The following is a 19,840-nucleotide window of genomic DNA, read 5'->3' on the forward strand; positions in this document are numbered from 1 at the left end:
GTAAAAAGGATAGTTCAGTCTCAATTTCCACCCTGTCCTTTGCCTCCTTGCTGAACAGCCTAATGCAAAGTCAATTGAAATGAATGGGAGCCTTTGCGTACATATAACCCTGCATTGTACAGGATACGTATGCAGTGTGTTATTAAAAAAATTAAAAAAAAATCTCGTAGTCATTGCTGCCTTTGTGTATTTCTTTTTCCTCTCAATTCTGTTTTCGTCCTGTCCCCCCCCACACACACACACACACACTCGACTTCTCTTTACCCACAACCCAAACTGCATTTCCTCACAGTCTCTAAGTGGGATGCATGAGGGACATTAGAATTTAAGCCAAACTTTTGAACCCCACGGTGCCTGAATGGGTTCAATCGGAGGCAGTACAAGTTTGCTCATCTCTGCTTCTCAGTCATCCATCATCACAGCCCCTCTTTAGAGATCAGACAGCTTATAAACTGTTTCTGTCCTAACCCTATTGATCAGGGAGACAAAGCTGCCTGAAGGAAGCTTACTGGTGCTTCACTGACAGCAGAGTGACTTCTCTGAAAATATGGAGCAGATACAGCCTGATGCAGTGTGTTATTCTGCATTCATACATTCTCACCTGCCTCACACTTCTCTTCCTGCCTCCTTTAAATCTACTAAATGGTTCCATAGATGTATATTCTTCACAGTGTCCTGTCCCAGAGGAGCACAAGAGACTTGGAATTTCAAGTATGGTCAGAGACTCTCTTTTTTAAAATCAGAGAAGATACATGCATAAAATCCACCCTTCTTTTTATCTGTCTTGTACAGTGCTTTTCAAATAACAATGTTTAACTAGTAACAAAAATCATCATTATACTATACTTTAGCCTGTTGCAAAACAAACACAAAAAAGTCACACAGGAAATATATGTTCTGAATTAGAAACTGACAAGTCAGAATGTCATTAAGAGAAAATACAATTTTTCATGTTTTCAATTGTTTGAAGACATTTAGAATGTGAAAGAATTGAATAAATCCATAATTCCATTGAGCGCATGTGGGCAGGTCAACAAGGACCAACTGTTTAGATTTGTCATTATTTCTCTCATTTTTGGTGCTTTACCTTTAGGGTGCCCAACTTTAGGCATCTACGGCCTGATTTCCAAAGATGCAGAGCAGCCGATAGCTATGTGTACTCATGACTTTCAAAAAAAATATCAGTCCTTGCGTGTTTACGGTTTACAACTGGACATCCACAATTGAAGACCAATGACAAAAATCTGATCCTTAACCTCTGTCTTTCATTTTCCACATCTGTAAAATGAGGAAAACTATTTTAGCCTCCCAAGACCATATGAATTAATTATTCTTTTAAGAGATTGCTGGCTTTGTCCATGATCTCTGTGCTGTCAGAATTCCCACTGAGATCTCTGCATTACTTTTTGTATCATATGATATACATAGAGGCTGCAAAACAAGGGCAAAATATATAACATGCCAGGTATATACAACATATCTGCCTGTTTTCAAAGGCAACATGACTGAAAATACCAATTGCATTTTTATATCAGTTTCCATTCAAAAGCAATGGGAAAACTAAAGAAGTATATTTAAGCTCCTTTACTTTTAATAGCCCAATATTCTGGGTTGAAACATTTGTAAATGATCTGAACCAATTCTGCTCTTAAATCAACTGGGTTAAATATCTTCCTCCGGGGAACACTGGAATAGCATTGTTCATATGGGCACAGTTAGATTACTAACAAAAAATTTCACCTACTATTGACAATTGCAGACTAATTAGCAGACAGACGGAGAGACTTCCAAAAATCACTTCATCTCCGAAGGGTTCTAATGGTGCCAAAATCTGACTGGCACCATGAAGAGGGCCCCCTTCCTTTGCAAGTGGGAATGTATATGATGTAAAAGCAGAATTCATATAAACCATACTCTGACTGTGAATAGCACTAAGAATGTCCTTTTTGTCCAATCTGTTCCTTTTTACAGGAAAAGAGAGAATTCTTTGGTAGAGGGAAAGGGTTTTTACAGAAGAGCCCTGGCTTGGTGGAGGAACAGAAGAATAAATATATGGGGTAAAATCCTGGCCCCTCTGAAGTCAATGGCAAAACTCCCATTGACATCAATGGGGCCAGAATTTCAAGCACAGAGAATATCCTCTGACCACGCCTGGATAGAGGCCCCCGTGCAGTAGGTTCTGCATCACTGAACAGGGAACTAAAATGGAAGAAACTATTTTCAGTCATGGGCTTATGCAACAGCACACGTTTACCAGCATCTATATATGCACAGGGTCATACAGCACGTGGCCCACATGCTTTAAAATTGAAGTTCATTTAAATGTTTCAAAAAGGTTCGAAGTTGCAGAACAGTGCATACAAGAACCCAGGTGAAAGTGACGAGCATTGATTACCCAGGGGGATCAATCCAACCTACTCCCACTACAATGGAAAAGAGAGAAGGATTGATAGCCACAAAGTTCAGACCCACATCTGAACCTTCCCAAAGTTTAAGCATCTTCAGATCTGGGGTGTTGGTTCAGTCTAGCATAGAGAGAACTGCGGAATCTGGATCAGGATCCAAAACTTCAGCGGCGTGAACGATTGTGGTCGTAGGCCTCTCTCTAGATCTTGGATGCTAATAAAATTGTTGATTTCTTTTTCTACCCAAAAGAAACAAAAAAATCAAATTTAACTTACTCTTCAAATAGGCTATATATGTATTGTGACTCTTCCAAGAACGTTGCCTGAGGGTATGATTTTTACCTCCAACCAGTTCTGACGGAGCGTTAGATGATTGTGTTTAAATGTCATCTGAAGCTTCCCATTCCAGTGCTGTGGTTTCGTCACTACAGCTAATTTAATTTTAAATGAATTTTCCAAACTAAGCCTGAAGTTCAATGGAAGCCTAAAGGTTTGAGGCCACGTGAAGCTTCCAGCCTGAAATATAGTGACATCCAGATTTCAATCGTGAAACAACAAGGTAATGGCATCGAGCTATGACTCTATGACTAAGTGTGGATAATGTAATAAAGTGAGACCCTCCAGGGAGGCCTTGTGCTATGGGCATTTTCATTCCAGATCACATTATGTATCTATCAAGTCTGCGATCCTGCTTCCAGCCATGGCTTGCTCATGATGCTGAAGTGAAAAATTCACCTATAATATACATTTCCATTCTGTGATGCTGTGCATGTCTGGAAAAATTCCTTCTGGACACTTCTGGCAATTAGCTGATGCTCTGAAGCATGAGATGCTATTTCCTTTGGTTTAGGTCCTACTCCTATCAGTTGCTGAGCAGTTCCTATGAGGTGCTGAGCATCCTTCCCATAGAAACAGCCAGTAAATATTCACTTAGGCCACGTTTTGCACGTCTTATTCATAAGATGCTCCATAAGAGCCCCTTGATAAAATGAGACCACCTGAGAAGGTACTATCCAAAATAAGTAAGGGTATCGAAGACTGGCCTGTAAGGCTCACTTGACCCCAAATATCACTCACCATTAATTTTTCATATAAACCATTTCTGGAATACTTTTGCACATTCTGCTTGAATTCTAAATAGTTAGTTCTTCTGAAATCATACTACTGTGCCCTTGCATAGTGCCTTCTACAACCCAGGGAGCTCTTCAATGCCAACGGGCAGAGGGCACCCCATTTCATAACTCTCGTCAGGCCCAACACACTCATTGCCCCAACCAACTGTTGTCAATCTGTATCTAAAACATGTCAGATGCAAACTGGCTACACACCAGTCAATATTATGGTGGGATGTATGTATGAGCTATATATGAAGAACTGTACATGTGTGCTGGAAATATGTTCCTAAAATGTGTTGGTCAGCCTAAGCCCAGCCTGTCCTAGACAAAAGAATGTTGTTCACCAGCTTGACTATAACATCAACATAAGTTACGCTAGGTGAGACAAAAGACAATGAAAAGTATGTTTACATTTAAGGTAAACAAACCCTTTAGGCAAGCAAACAAGTGGGGGAAGAGGATTACTTAATCTCAACAGGAAGTGGAGGCTGCACCCCCAGGAAGCCTTCCTGCCTCTTGAAACATGGTCAGTGAACTTTGGGAAGATATAGGTAGAAGCAAAAAGCCATTTTGTTGTCCAGCACTGGGACAGACAAGGGGCCGGAGCTCTTGTAATCTGAGCAAGTTGAATCCTTCAGCCATTGGAGCTGAAGTCTCAGGGAACTGACTAAGTGAGAAACCTTCCTAGACCAAGACTGTAACTTGCTGAACTTACGTTTTAGTCACTAGGAAGTGTGTTTTGTTTTTACTTATAACCTTAACTGTGTTCTATTCTTAATGATCATTTACATATCTGTTCTTTTTTAATAAACTTATTCTTGCTTTATTACAAAACCATCTGAGTGCTGAGTATTAAACTGAAGGGTAAGATTCTCAGCCAAACTAACAGGCTGGTGCGTGTGTGCACACACGTGCGCTGTCTCTTTGGAGGCAGCAAATTTGACAGCTGTTGTGAGGGTCCAGCGAGAGGGACTGGACGCTGCAGAAAGACATCTCTGGGGACCTCTGAAGTGGAGACCACTCACGGGTACCTGCAAGGCAAGCTTTGGATTGGCAGAGTCCTGAGGAGTTTGCTATCAAGCTGGTGTGCCAGGGAGCGGACTCATAATTTAGCAGCAAAGCTCGTTCTTAGTGAGGCAGGCAGCAACAGCGGCTCACAGTTCTGGGTGACCTGAGCCAGGCATCACAACCTTCAGTCCACTCATACAATCCAATAAAATAATTGTAGTGAGTGCTTTATGATTCAGTCCCAGAGAAAAATGAATGATTTAAAAATAAAACTGGGAGCTATTTATTATGATTACTAATTGCCACTGCTTGGTATCTGTATCAAAGAACAAGACCTTGGATCACAAACAAATTGGCTGTACCAATGAACACTGGGAGTTGATTAGGCACTATATTAAATACCCCCTCTCAACCTCCGCCCACCAGAGAGATAGGAAGACATTGTCCTCAACACAACCAAGAAAGCATCAGTTGTAACAGGCAATGACAACAGGACACAAAGAAATTTGCCTGACTATATGCAAAGTACCCGTGAGTGATTTACCATTAATAATGCAGGTTCCTAATCCCAAATTATCAAACTTTAAAGGGACGCTCAAACTTGATAGCATCCTTTCCAAATTCCAGTAATAAAAATATAATTTTTTACTTGCATAGTAGTTCCCTCATCTCAGGCTCTCAAAACTCTTTATAAACATTAGCTAAGTAAGCTTTCCAATAACCCTGGGATGTTGTCAGGTATTGTCATTCCCATTTTCCAGATGTGCAAACAGAGTCAAGGAGTGGTTATTCAAGTGCCTACATTTGCACAGGCAGTCAGTGGCACAACTGGGAAAAAACAACCCGGGAATCTTAACTCTCGTTCTCTTGCTTTAATCACTAAAACACCTTTCTATCCCCGCAATTTCATTGTGCGTTAAATAAGGCAATGCTATCAGCTCCACCCTTCTACGCAACCCCACAGGAACAAGTGTAAAGAGACTTTCACGAAAGGGAACCAAGGAAAAAGCATTAGTATGACCACATTTTATCTGTGTCGGAGTAGAGGGGAAAAGGAGAGAGTTCTCAACCATTCTGGGGTGGGGTAAGGAGAGGCCATCTCAATATCAACAGATTGGGGAGAGCAAAATCGATCCCACATTTCTGCAACCTATATGAATAGACTTCCTTTGCAAGCTTTCAAGGGAGTTATTATGAGCGGCAGCAGCAGGAAGACATTCATTTATAAGTATCACCTCAACAGTGTCCTTTCATAAAAAGGCACCCTCTTGGCTTAGTACAATATCTTTAAAACCCAAGATGGAGAACACTGGGGAGTGTTTAACTATCAGAGCCACTCTGGCTGTTTTACCACTCACAGCCCTCTCCCTCCCCCCACTAACGATTAATCTTTGCCATGGAAGAAATTGCAATTCGAAGAGCCATCACGCCTTATCAGAAGCCAGCTACAGAGAAACCGCACTCCAGATACCATTAGAGCGACCTGTTGGCTTTAACTACAGGCATAGCCTTTGGAGAAGTGCTGAGCATCTGTAATTCCCATTGACACAGGATCAGACTGTTTGTGCCAACACTTCTATAAGGTAGAGTGTCAGGGATTCACTGTAGCAATCACCACAGGCCAAAAACCCTGCCTCCACAAAGAGTGGAGCTCTTTCTTCTCACACGACCCATAGAAACTCTCTAAGCCTCCCTATGGCCCATGTCCAAATGACAACTGAATGCAAGGAGAACTCTCTCTTCCATCAAACAAGCATGCCACAGTGCACCAGGAGCTGTGAAAAGGTAGTAGCAAGCACCAAACATACCTGAAAAATCAAAGTCAGGTGCATTTAATTAGGAACATTCTAAATCCATGTTAGTTACTTAAAAAATAAGCATTTGAAGAGTGGCAGCCGTAAGTTATTGAGAAGTTTGATCGCATTACTACTTTGCCATCCATTTAGGAGTTTTCAGATAAATCTCTCACCACATAGAAACCTTCTTGAGTTTACAGACAAACAGTATTCACAGCCACCCGCCCAGGATCAGTAGGGTGCAATCAGATTTGGTCTGTCTCTTTCATGGTGTTCTGATCAGTGAAAATTAACAGGTGCTGACAAGTCAATACTATATTACCTTCTCCACAGGAGTTATTTATTCTATTTGCTACTCTTTATTTCATGCCAGCAGAGCGAGAAGTTGTTTGTGTCTACAGAGTGCAAACAAAATACTCTGGCTATTTCTAAAGACACATGAATTTTTAAAAACAAAAACACAAAAAAACCTCTCCCCCAGTTGTTGTAAAAATAAATCTGGTTTAAAGAATGGATCCTCCAATAGCTACAGTCCCCACTAGCACAAGAATAATTCTACTGGAAGAAGTAGTGCAGATCAGTGCGAGGAATAAACATGCTGTAGCAGCCAAGTAAGGATGGGCTATTGGCTAATTAATTTGTTTTAACTAAGAAAGAGAGAGAAAAAGAGAAAGTGGGTGTATGTACACACACACACACTTATGCAATCAAAGTATGGGTAATAAATTAGATTAGAGCTGCAGGTTTATGTGGTAAAGTAGAAGTAGGATTACACCACAGTGGTACAGGACTAGTAAGTATGCATCACTGATGAGTGTGTATACAGTAAGATAAGGCCTACAGGCTTTAGGTCAGTAACATATGTAGCTTGGCTACAGAAGGCCTCAGGCCTGAAACAGGTTGGCATGACCAGCTGACAGAGAGATAACCCTGTACCAGTGAAATGTAAGATGACAGTGGAAGATGTGTGAAGTGCTGCTGTTCTGGAAACTATGCGGCAATAGACTGGAATGCAGCGTACCAGTTAATACTGCAAGATGCGCAACCGTAACATTTCAGGGGATTCTGCAATAACCTCAAGTTGCTATGGTAACTCACTGACAGACGAAAATGAGAATAAGGGGAACTAAGGGGGTTGCCTATGAGAAATGGAGCACCCTAAAATTCATGGGGTGTGGAAGTGCAAATAAGGAAAAAGGGGCTGACATTCTCATGCAAAGCAGGGGGGGGGGATGAAATTCAGGGTAAAAGGTGTCACCTAGCTTAAGTGAATAGGGAAGCGCACCAGGAAACAGCCAACAGAACTTCCACCTGATAATCACCCTACCCATCGCCAGGGATGAGAATATGAAATCATTGATGCTGGACATCTTATGATTGGTCTCTCTCTAGTTTTGGTCTCTCTCTAGTTTTGGCATTGTTCATCTGCTCAATGAAAGTGTTGATAAAAAGAACATTTGATAACTTGTGGCCATAAGGAATACACTCACTCTTCGTGTGCTTCTAGAGTCTCCAAATCCAAGGCTATTTCTAATGGTCATTCTCACCGTGCTAACCCTGATACTGTAATCATTCAAGAACTTGAACGTTTGGCATAGATCACTGCGGTCTAAGATACCACTGGTAATACCAACTGTCAAGGTTCCTTCCCCACTCTGAACTCTAGGGTACAGATGTGGGGACCCGTATGAAAGACCCCCTAAGCTTATTCTTACCAGCTTAGATTAAAAGCTTCCCCAAGGTACAAACTTTGCCTTGTCCTTGAACAGTATGCTGCCACCACCAAGTGTTTTAAACAAAGAACAGGGAAAGAGACCACTTGGAGACATCTTTCCCCAAAATATCCCCCCCAAACCCTACACCCCCTTTCCTGGGGAAGGCTTGATAATAATCCTCACCAATTGGTACAGGTGAACACAGACCCAAATCCTTCAATCTTAAGAACAATGAAAAAAATCAATCAGGTTCTTAAAAGAAGAATTTGAATTAAAGAAAAGGTAAAAGAATCACCTCTGTAAAATCAGGATGGAAAACACTTTACAGGGCATTCAGATTCAAAACACAGAGGATCCCCCTGTGGGCAAAACCGTAAAGTTACAGAAAACAGGAATAAACCTCCCTCTTAACACAGGGAAAATTCACATAAAACAAAAGAGAAACTAATCTGCCTTGCCTGGCTTACCTGTACTGGTTGCAATATCGGAGACTTGGATTAGGATGGGTTGGAGAAGATGGATTTCTGTCTGGCCTCTCTCAGCCCCAAGAGAGAACAAACACATAAACAAAGAGCACAAACAAAAGCTTTTCTCCCTCACCCCCCAAGATTTGAAAGTATCTGGTTCTCTTATTGGTCCTTTGGGTCAGGTGCCAGCCAGGTTAGCTGAGCTTCTTAACCCTTTACAGGTAACAGGATATTGCCGCTGGCCAGGAGGAATTTCATAGCACTGTATACAGAAAGGTGGTTACCCTTCCCTTTATATTTATGACACCAACCGATCAGTATTAAAAGGCTACAGTCCTTAATCCCAGGGGAAAAAAAAACAAAAACAAAAAACACGCTAGCTCAGGGAGGGCAAACTTTTTGGCCTGAGGGCCCTATCAGTTTCCAAAATTGCATGGAGGGCCGGTTAGGAGAGGCTGTGCCCCCCAAACAGCCAGGCATGGCCTGGCTCCCAATCCCTATACAACCCCCACCCCCCTTCCCTGTCCCCTGACGGCCCCCCATACCCCCTGCCCCATCCTCTCATTCCTGACTGCCCCCACAGGACCCCTGCCCTATCCAACCTCCCCTTCTCCCTGTTCCCTGACTGCTCCCCACCGCCTCATCCAACCCCCCCCTCCTTCGTGACTGCCCCCCCGGGACCCCTGCCCCCATTCAACCCCCCTGTTCCCTGCCCTCTGACCGCCCCAACCCCTATCCACACCCCCTCCCCCTGACTACCCACTCGAATGCCCCTGCTCTCTATCCAACTCCCCACCCCACCCCCTTACCATGCTGCCTGGAGCGCCGGTGGCTGGCTGCACTACAGCCGTGCCGCCCGGTTGGAGCGAGCCACACACCGCACAGCACAGAGCACCGGGTCAGGCCAGGCTCTGCAGCCCGGCAGGAGCTCGCAGACCCACTGCCAGAGCTTTGCGCTGGCGACGCAGTGAGCTGAGGCTGCAGGAGAGAGGGAACAGCAAGAGAGGGGCCGAGGGCGAGCCTCCCGGGCCAGGAGCTGGGCAGGAGGGTCCCGTTGGCCAGATGTGGCCCGCGGGCCATAGTTTGCCTACCTCTGAGCTAGCTTCTTCCCTAATGTAACTCAGCTGAAGTTATATCAGTCACGAAGCTAGCTCAGAGCGAGAGCGGGTCTGACCCAAAGCCCGGTGAAGTCAACAGAAGGTTCTCATAGGCATTGAGCTAGGAGATCTCGTAATAGGCCTACTCCAGTGTTCATTGTAGCCAATACCAAGCTTCCCACTGACCTCAGTAGGCTTTGAATTGGCTCCAATCTCTCTCTCTCTTTAGGCTAGCTTCACCCATGGGATGTCATCCCTAATTTCATATTTATAGAGGCAGGGAAAGAATCCAGTTGTCCAAGGCAGCATCCCAAACTTAATCACAACAGCCTCCTCTCTCTCTTCCTGCAATCCCCTGCCTCATAAAAATGAGGCAGGTGTTCTACAGACAACAGCCTCCTTTACTACACAACCTTGATTCATCACAAGAACAGGGCCATCAGTGCACTGAATGAGGCAGGGGTCCTAAGGAGAAAAAAGTATTATATCATAATGTGTACTCATAAGGGGGCTGAATTAAGGTTGCACAGGCAACCTTAATTCTAGCACTTCCTAACTTTTGTGCTTGACTTTGCAACCTTAACTATGTTATTTTAATGTAGCTCTTTTTGTGTGTAATTTCCTGGGAGGTTGGGGTTTTGTTGTTTTTGTTTTTTTTTTAAACTAAAAAACCCAGAAATTCCATCAAGTGGCATCAGACAGACACCCAGCAGGAAAGATTTCAGTCCAAATGGTTAAAATTTAGCAAATTATAAGACCCTGTTTTCGGTTACTTATCCTGGGAAGTGTTGGGCAATCTTAATAAGAGTCAGTGCTACCAGTCTGGCCTATATGAATAATGTGCAACCTTTCCTTTATTCATTTCCAATTTCTGAGAACAGTACATTTGTCTTTGGGCACCTCTAAGTTAAACACACAAAAAGTTATCGGTTCTCTCTGTGGGGAGGTAGAGATTGTTTGTTTGTTTTTAAACATACCCATAATTTTGACTTCATAAAAAGCAAATAATACTAAGTCAACAGGCAGGTGACAAATAGAGGCGGAAATCAAAAAGGCATGGTTTATGTAGTGCCTTTTCACTTTCTCTAATTTCTCAGTGATTAATATCCTTCATAGAACGTTCAATGCAAACCATGCCTACCAACCATCTTATTTCTGTGGTGTCACATGAACAAATTAAAATTGTATTGCTCCAAGCATTAGACAAGAAAATTGATCAGAAAACGGAATTTCCATTCCAAGTCAGAACGAAAAGCCAAAATTTACCACAGAATGAAAAAAATCTTTTTTTTTTAATTTGTAACCATCAAAACATTTTGAATTGATCATGTTGAATCATTTTGTTTTGATAATGTCAAAACATTTCTAACATTAACATTTTGATATAATAAAAAAATCGAAATGATGTCCAAATGAAACATTTTTACCTTACTGAAACGAAACAATTTGACACCATTAACAAAATGAGAAAGGCAAAATTACTTGTTTTGACTTCTCCCCCCATTAAACATTTCATCCAAAAAAAAAAAAAACAACACATTCATGCAAGACATTTCGATTTTGACAAAACTGCTTTTTCTGATAGAAAACTGGGATTGAAAATTTTTGATGGCTCTTATTAGAGGGCACAGGAACAATCCTGCACTGGCATGAGGAATCCAGCATTGACAAGATAGGTGCATTCCACGTCTAGCTTCTATGATTCTATGCTAATTAAGAGAACAAATTATATGGGCTAAATTCTCACTTCAGTTACACCAGACCAACATGATGAGACTGCAGCATGTGTTTTATTTACTTTAGACTCTTTTCGTGCACAGTAAAACTGGCTTTCAGATGTGCGCAAGAGACCATGAAGGATTTGTTCCTTCCAAAAATATAAACCAAAAAAAAAAAAGTCTCTTTTCATAACAGAGTGAAAGCCTTTCACTCTTTCTTTTATTCCCCCCCCCCCCCCCGAGCATTCTTCTTCAAGGTTTTCATATAAATGTCAAATTCCTAAACACTGTTCTTTGGCTTACTGTTTCCTTCATATTATGGAAAAGGCCAATTCACTCTAACAATTCTCAGCCTCCCACTGCAGCAGACTTGTGTATCCTGACCAAAAAGAGGAACATGCTGTCCTTGTCCTTTGATGAACACAAGTGACACAGAGCACACAATTATGATGACTAGAATAGAAATGGGAATTATTGTGTCCTCCCCCTATTGTTTCTTATTTTCTGAATGAATGATTTAAAAAAAAAACCCTAAAAAACAAAAGAACAACCCTACTCCTGTAAAAATGTATTCTTCACTTACAGTTGTAGAAGAAATCTAGAAAAACGGTATTAGAAGAAAATTGTCAAATATCAGGGTAGCGGCTTGACATAAAACACAACACTTGTGACATTAACCCATTGAAGGACGTTAGAATCAGATTAAACACTTATGGGGATATACAAGTGTCTACTTAGGGAGCCTCATTTAGCTGTTTACATCTGTCAAGTCACTGAAACTGCACAGTTGCCTATAAAGGTCTTTGATAATGACAGTGGAGCTATGATGAGCATGATTCGAGCTACTCCAGACAAAGAAGTGCCAGAGAAAGGATGTCTCCAAGCACAAAGCTACTGACCCAAGAAGCCAGGAACAAGAAGAGGCATTAATGCATTTCTTAAGTGTAGTGGCAAAGAACCACTTAGCCAAAATGTACTCCCCTAAAGAAAGTTTGGCTGATTGACCAGTAGTGCAAAGATGCCTGTGATTTTAGTGATGGGGATGACACGTTTATAGAATTCAAGATTGACAGATTAATATTCTTTGGAATAGCAAGGAAAATAGAAGAGTTGACTTGCTGGGTCAATTCACTAGTTACATCTGAAAAGAAAAAATGGTGACCTGAGGTGGTGTATTGACCCAAAAAAATTTGAACAAATAGATGAAGAGAGCATTTCCACTCACTAACTAAAACAGACACAGGCAGTGCTGGAGCAAAATTATTTCCAAAGCTAGATGCATCTCCAGGCTTTTACCGGATACCTCTAAGTGAGGATACAGCAAAAGCTATGAACTTTCAATGCACCATTTGTCTGTTCTTGTTTCAAAAGGGTCACATCTGTCACTAGAGCCTGAGCCAATCCACAGAACACAAAACAGTACAGCTGTTTGAAGAGCTGAACAGTGTGAAACTGTTTTTCCTTGGGTATTGGAGTCTGTAGGAAGGCTGCATAAAATATAAGGGACTCCATGTCTGCTACAGCAAGCAAGGACAACTGAATTTGAAACTACATCATGACAAGTTTGGTGGCCAGGAGGTTACTGCATGTTACCATGAAGAGATACAGCTAAATTAAGGAATGTTATAAAACATCTGCCAGACACAGGGTATAAGGCAAGCCATGATGAAATCTGGTCTCTTGTAATATATGCCTCTTTCTTCCTGCTACCAGTCAAAGAAACACGATACACAAACTGAAAAGGAGCGTGAACCAGTTCTTCCTCTCCAATGGCATGTCTACACAGGGACATCCGAAAAAGTTCATCTGAATTAACTAACAGTGTGAACTTGAAGTGGCTTAGTTAAACCACATTAGAATCATAGAAGATTAGGGTTGGAAGAGACCTCAGGAGATCATCTAGCCCAACTCGCTGCTCAAAGCAGGACCAACCCCATGTGAACCTCCATGTGAACACCCTCCCTCACTATTAAAGTGGCCTTAATTTGGTTTATTTCAGTGGGACCAGAATTTGGTTTTCCTCCCCATGGACCAAGTTTCCACAAATCTATTACAAAAGCAATGTGCATGCTAATCTCCCATGCAAATCTAGTTGCCTCAGCAGAAGACACTTGTGTTTCCATCTCTTCCTTAACATTGAACGACAATATAACCTGGCCAAGGATGGTATCATGCTACGAAACTGGGCCTCATTCCAGTATCTCTTATGCTGACATACCTCTATTGACTCCACTGGAGTCGTTCCTGATTTACCGCAGTGTGCACGAAATCACATAGGTCCAGAATGAGAGAACCAAGGTAACCCCAGACACAATAGACCCTCAACTTTAAGAGACAAGAAATATAATCTATTTCCATTCTCTGATATGTCTGCTGAGCCAAAATGGTTTCCTAACCCTAATTTAAGCCCAAAAATCACAGGGCAGGGCAGAGTTGGGAATAGAACATAGATCTCCTGACTCCCAGTCAAGAGCCCTAGCCTCTCAATCACCCTCCTATTATACATTCATATTGCTCTTGGGCCTCAAAACCACGCACCAATTAATTATCACTTTGAGACTGACACCTGAGCAAGTCTTATTTTCATATCTTCTGTACAACATGTATCTTGTTTATCTATCTTATACTCTCATTTTCGCTTCCCTAACCCCAAATTTATATGATTTCCAGTTACAGACTTTGTACAATTTCTCAGTGGTTTCCCAATTCATTGTATGACTTTTCTTCGGTCTCTCTCTCTAAACATCCAGCATGCATCTAGTACAGCAGTGGGAAACTGCCAAAGTTCTGATCAAGGATACCCCATGCAGAGGGTTGGTGGTGCTGAACCACTGAGTCATGTCACTAGACTTTTCTAAGCTTTATCCAGGGCTTAAAGAAAACCAGATTGGGCTATTCCGACACTTCATTGGTGGCCTCATCAGCTTCTGAAGAATTTAAGCTTTCGTTAAAATGAATTTTAGTACAGTCGGACAACATTTTTCACGTAAAGCCTTTTTCCGCCCCCCCCAATGCAAACGTGCATTGACCCAAGCAATTTGCAAATTCAGGTCAATTTTGCTTAATTATTTCGGTTGGAAACTTTGTTGGAAACTGTTTCAGTATTTCCAAAACAAAACGTTTTGACTTTTTATTTTGAAAAGGGCATTTTGTTTTGCAATTTCCCTCAAACTGTATTTAAATGTTTTCTTAAACCTAAAAATCAAAATGAAATTTTTTGTTTTGGGTCAACCTGAATGTTTCAGTGGACATGAAATGAAACACTTCCATTTGCTGAAAATTTGAAAACATTTTTGTTTTGGGTAGAACGGAAACATTTCCCTCCCACACCCAGTTTTTTCCATTTATCCACAAAACTGGAAAAGGAATTATTTGCACACCCCTGTTTCCTAGCTCTTGTGGTTACAAAAAAACACTTCTGAATGTGATCCAATTCTGCACACATACAGGAACAGTTTGCTCCCATTCATCTCAATGGGGTGTTTGTTCAAAAACTTAGTAGTGGCAATTTACCCTCAAACCGTTAGCTATTTCACTGCTCTGCATGTTCGTATTATCTAGCTTACCAAAGTGCAGCTGATACTAAAGACATTACTGATGAAAAATGCCCATTAGGTCATTTTTTTCATCCATCAGCTGAGGCCACTGCAGGATAGTTACAACAGTATATTCACCAGCATTTTGTTCAGTCTAGTTTTAGACATCCCAAGCAATGAGGCTTCCAACACCTCCCTTAGGGAGGCTGTTCCCCAGACTAACCTTTCCCGACTTTCAGCATGAATTTTCCCTTTGCTCATGCCATTGCTACTAGGTACACGCCACAGAAGAGAATTTAATAGGTTCTGAACATCTGTATCTGGAGCTGATTTTTAGAAATGCAGACCAGGCCCTAAATCCAAATTTAAATCCCTCCCCTTTCACCTCCAAAAGTGTACTATATCTGTGAAAGTTTAAGTTTACCATGGCGCACAGTTCATTGCTTTATTCCATACAAAGACATTCCATCTTTTAATTCAAGAGCCAGCCAAGTTACTCATTGTGAGAGATGTTATTGGATCCATAATCATAATTCCTTTTTTCATTACACAACACAGCTAAACATTCAGAAGCATACAAGAGCAGATACCTCTGCATCCTTTCACCTAGAACAGTTAATATTTTCTTACAGCAGGATGGTTACCAAAGCTTCAGATTTGGCCACAAAATACTAACACAAGGCCAATATTAAAACCTAATAGGCTGCTTAGATTGGTTTGGAAATGTGCTACACAAAAAGAAAAGTTAACTCCATGCTGTTATAGTTTTAGCAGATTGGGAATCCCTGCTGTGTTCTTAACTAGCACCAAAGTGGTGAAATTGAATAAAAAGTTTAGGAAAACCTTTATAACTGAGCTGTGCCGCGCTATGGAATGGAATTCCAAATGCAGTGGTGTAAACCCTATTGTTTGAGAAGTTTATATCCAGAATGGATGAAGCGCTGGGAATAGTGGGCCTGATTCTGCTACTTGGATTTGAATGGCATTCCTCCTGATTAACACTGGTGTAACTGAGAAGAGACTCCAACCTTCTATCATGTATCTATCACTCTGTGAGCAATTATGTGTGTGTTTGTGTACCAAAAAAATCACTCTGACTGTGCACAAGTCAGAGAATTACATGTATAAATCAGCATAATTTGCATGTACAGCCATTAATTGTGTATGTAAATTAAGTGTGCAAATGAACTGACATTTTATCTGAAAAACTGCAGCCATTTTTAAAGGCTTATTAATTTTTGCCTTTTTTGCATTTCTAGCTTCTATGATTCTTGATCATTCCCCCAACTAATCTTACTCTTAAGAATTATCTGTGGACTACATTTACAAAAATAAGTCTGCACACTTCCTTTACACATTCAAAACACCAATGCTCTGATTCAGGAAAGCAGTTCAGCAGATGCTTAACGTTAAGCAAGTGATTAAGTCCCATTCGTTTCAATAGGATTTAAGCATGTGTTTTAGTGCTTTGCTGCACAGAGATCATTTCCTAAAACAGGGATAAAAGAAATACACATGCACCAGGGATTTACTTGTGCACATATAATTACACACTTGACCCCCAAGTGGGGCACACAGATCTGGTGTTTTGCACATGAAACTTGTGCACGTGCAACCACATAGATGCACTTTTGCAAGCTGACTTTTACAAATTTGGATCTGACTAAAGGCAAGTTTTAAATTCAATGCCAGGCTCCTCTCTTGAGGATGAATGAATTAGCATTATTAGCCAAATCACATAACCATAGTAAAATGCCACACTGAAGCCCATAGCACTGTTTTGGGAGAAATTCTCTTTAGCATCTACTATCAGGCCTGAATTTCCAAGAGTTCGGAGAAGTAAAAATAGCTCTTTAAACACCGGATGACAACTTGTCCATAATATAAAGTTTCTCAGCACATTTAAATAGTTTGGTTTGGGGGCTAAAAAGCGACTTTCATTTAGTGGGACTTAGCTCTCAGAAACAATCACCATCCACCAAGGCCAACAATACGAGTGAAAATACACCAGGGGAGAGCAAATAAAACACTTGTTAAGGCCTCACAAGGAAGCCATACAAACACCTTAGTTAATAAGTTTAATGAACTGGCTCTTTTCTCCTTAATACTGTGCAGCCTAAAACTGAATGGCAAATCCCTCACTGACAGGCTTTGCTTTAGTTCCCTGCAGGGAACTAATATTTTTTTCTTATTCTCAGAAGCTCCCAACAGCGGCTGCTGGTAGCGCCTAGCCCTGGTGCCACAGAAGACTTTTCTACAACATAGTTGAGCTGACGCTGACCCAGGTTCCAGCAGAGAGAAGTAGCTTACCAAAGCTTGGTTGTTTACAACCTCTCACTGTGGTCCTTTCTCCCACCTTTCTGGAAGGGCAGTGCACCTACCAGGCTCCCGTTATACAAATCTTGTCTGATACACGTTCCCATATCTTGGCTCCCCATTTTATTGAAGTCTAATGTGAATGCCTGTTTCAGGTTCGACTCCCAAGAACGACCTTACAGAAGGGGTGCTGCACTGTCCCAAGGCTAATACAGTTCTCCCCTCCAGGTGCGGCACTCAGTACAATCTCGTATTTTACATTAGCCCTTTTCTAGCATGTTGAGGCACTGAGATACAGTACATTAAAATAAATAGAAAAGGAGTACTTGTGCAGCTCACGAAAGCTTATGCTCAAATAAATTGGTTAGTCTCTAAGGTGCCACAAGTCCTCCTGTTCTTTTTGCGAATACAGACTAACACGGCTGCTACTCTGAAACCTGTCATTAAAATAAATGGGTATTAAGATTACTGGCATTGAGCATGCCATTCAATTGTCTGTCAAGCATTGTGTTTTCCCTACCAATTTGGGGAAAGGCCCTCTATAAATGGTCACTGATCAGGTTAATCTGATCTTGCCCCACTCCTGAGATACTCTCATGTACATCAGGGCAGTCTCTACATTCAGCTGTCCTAGGAAAAGGGCTGGCAGGACTGGACTACACTAAACAAGGAAGAGTTTTTTATTAGTAATCCTCTTATGTCTGTCAAACCGCATTGCTGACCAACAATGAATTAATTAATTGCAAAACGAAGGCGTTCACAGTTTAAGAGGACAACAGCAACAAAAAAATTACATGGGACTAGACAGATTTCCCTCTCTACAAGTTAGGATTAATATTATGTTAGCACCCACAGCAACATAGAAACAGGCACGATTAGCAGGCACCTACCCTGCTTCTATTTTTCCATAAAAATCCACATAGCACATTTCACAGCAGTGGATCCGCTGGAGGAAAACGTGGCTTTGACAAACGGACCCAGTCTGTGATCCCAGAGAGGGCAAAGAACTTCGAGATCATCCAGCCAACCTTACTGCCAAGGCAGGATTGTTCCTTTCTCTAGGTTACCGAGCGTCTGGTACAGTCCCATACAGGACTTCTAACGCTTCTCAAGGGAGATTACTTTGCAACTCTCTCCTCCAGTCTAGCAGGAGGCTATTGCATGGGCTAATCACGGTCATGGAGATCACTCACGACTTCCACACACCATTGGCATCGGTTTCCTCTCCGAGTTCTCCCCGGCATGGATGGGGGCATTTCCCCTAAGAATAAGATCTCTTTATTGCAACTAGATAGATAAGGAACAGTAGTACTCTTTCTAAACCAGCCTGGAGAGTTTTAAAAAGGGAAACTTCCCGTTTTCCTGCTCCGATCAGACCTGCTCCCCTGAGTTTCTCTCCTCGAGATAAACAGGAGGACAACACGACAGGTGACGCCAGGGGAATCCTTTTAGAAAGGGGAAAGGAAGGGGGAACGAAACAGGCTTGTGCGAGCTCGGGGGTTGCGTGTACATGGAGGTTGCGCGGGGGAGAGAAATCAACCAGGCTCTCGGGGAGCTCCAAGCTGGAACCGAATCAACTCCGGGTTGCACTTTTTCCCCCCATGCGCGGGGCACCGCGATCCAGGTGGATTCACACGGTCACACCCACCCCGGCCGCCCCGGACCTGGGGCCGGCGCCGCGACAAGCGGCCCCCGGCTCGCTTACCTTCGCAAAGCAGCGCCCCCAGCAGCAGGCTGGCAGCGGAGCCGAGCCGCGAACTGGCCCTGGCCGCAGACCCCCCGGGGCCCATCGTGGCGGCGGGAGAAGGGGCGGAGGGATGTCCCGGGCGCTGCTCCCCGGTTAGCGCTCCCTGCCCGCGGCCACCTCCCGGCGAGCCATCTGCAAGCCCCCGCGGCGGCGGCTCCTTCACGCCCCAGGCGGGCGCCTCTCCATGCCGGCCGGGGCGGATCAGCCCCGCCCGCCGCCCACCGCTGCCGGGCTCCGCGCCCGCCGGGGACTTCCCCTGCGCTGGCGCCGGCCCGGGGAGCGGGCTGGAGCGCGCCGCCGCCCGGACCCAACTTTCCAGCCCGGCGCCGGCCGCAGCAGCGAGCAGGGGAGGAGGCGGCGGCGGCGGCGCGGGCGCGGCTGGGGCTGAGGCGGCGGCTGGGAGCATCCAGGGGGCCACCCCGGCTGGGAGAACACGGAGCCGCCTCGCTCCCCGGCCGGCCGGCCGGCTCTGCCCCCTGCCTTTATCTCGCCGCCAGCCGGCGCGCACCGCCGGACTTTCCTCCGAGGAGACAGAAAGCCCCTCGGCCGGCGGAGGCGGTCACCTGGGGGCTGAACGAGCCCGGGCTCCAATCAGCGCCCGCGCCTCCTCCCCCCGCCGCCCGCCCTGCTAGCCTCCCGAGCCCGGGGCGTGACGGCGGGGCCGGGAAGCTGGAGCCGGGAGTGGGGGGCAGCGGGCAGAAAAGCAACAGCCCGCGCTCAGGGATAGAGAGATCAGCCCACCCCCTCCCCCGGATTGTGAGCCCCGGCAGTGGGGAGAGGAGGGGGGACAGCTGGCTGGCGAGGGAAGGGAGACAGGAGAGAAACCCCCCCCCCCCCCTTCCCCAGGCGTTAGGGAGAGAGGGAGTCCAGGGCCTGGGGGTGGGGAAAAGAAACCAGCCCCAAGGAGCGGGCCTGTGGAG

At 43.7% G+C, this 19,840-nt stretch overlaps 1 protein-coding gene across 1 annotated transcript in view; it reads right to left on the reverse strand.

The window, feature by feature from the left end:
- TMEM132C (transmembrane protein 132C) overlaps positions 1-19,452 on the reverse strand; it is a 298,136-nt gene extending 278,684 nt beyond the window's left edge. Inside the window, exon 1 of the mRNA XM_084648976.1 lies at positions 18,879-19,452. Coding sequence (XP_084505102.1) covers positions 18,879-19,326 — 448 coding nt within the window. The 5' untranslated portion in view covers positions 19,327-19,452. The remainder of the gene's footprint in view (positions 1-18,878) is intronic.
- Positions 19,453-19,840: the final 388 nt, after the last annotated feature.

This window comes from Lepidochelys olivacea (genome assembly GCF_965140295.1).
Source record: "Lepidochelys olivacea isolate rLepOli2 genome assembly, chromosome: 15".
Taxonomy (NCBI): Eukaryota; Metazoa; Chordata; order Testudines; family Cheloniidae; genus Lepidochelys; species Lepidochelys olivacea.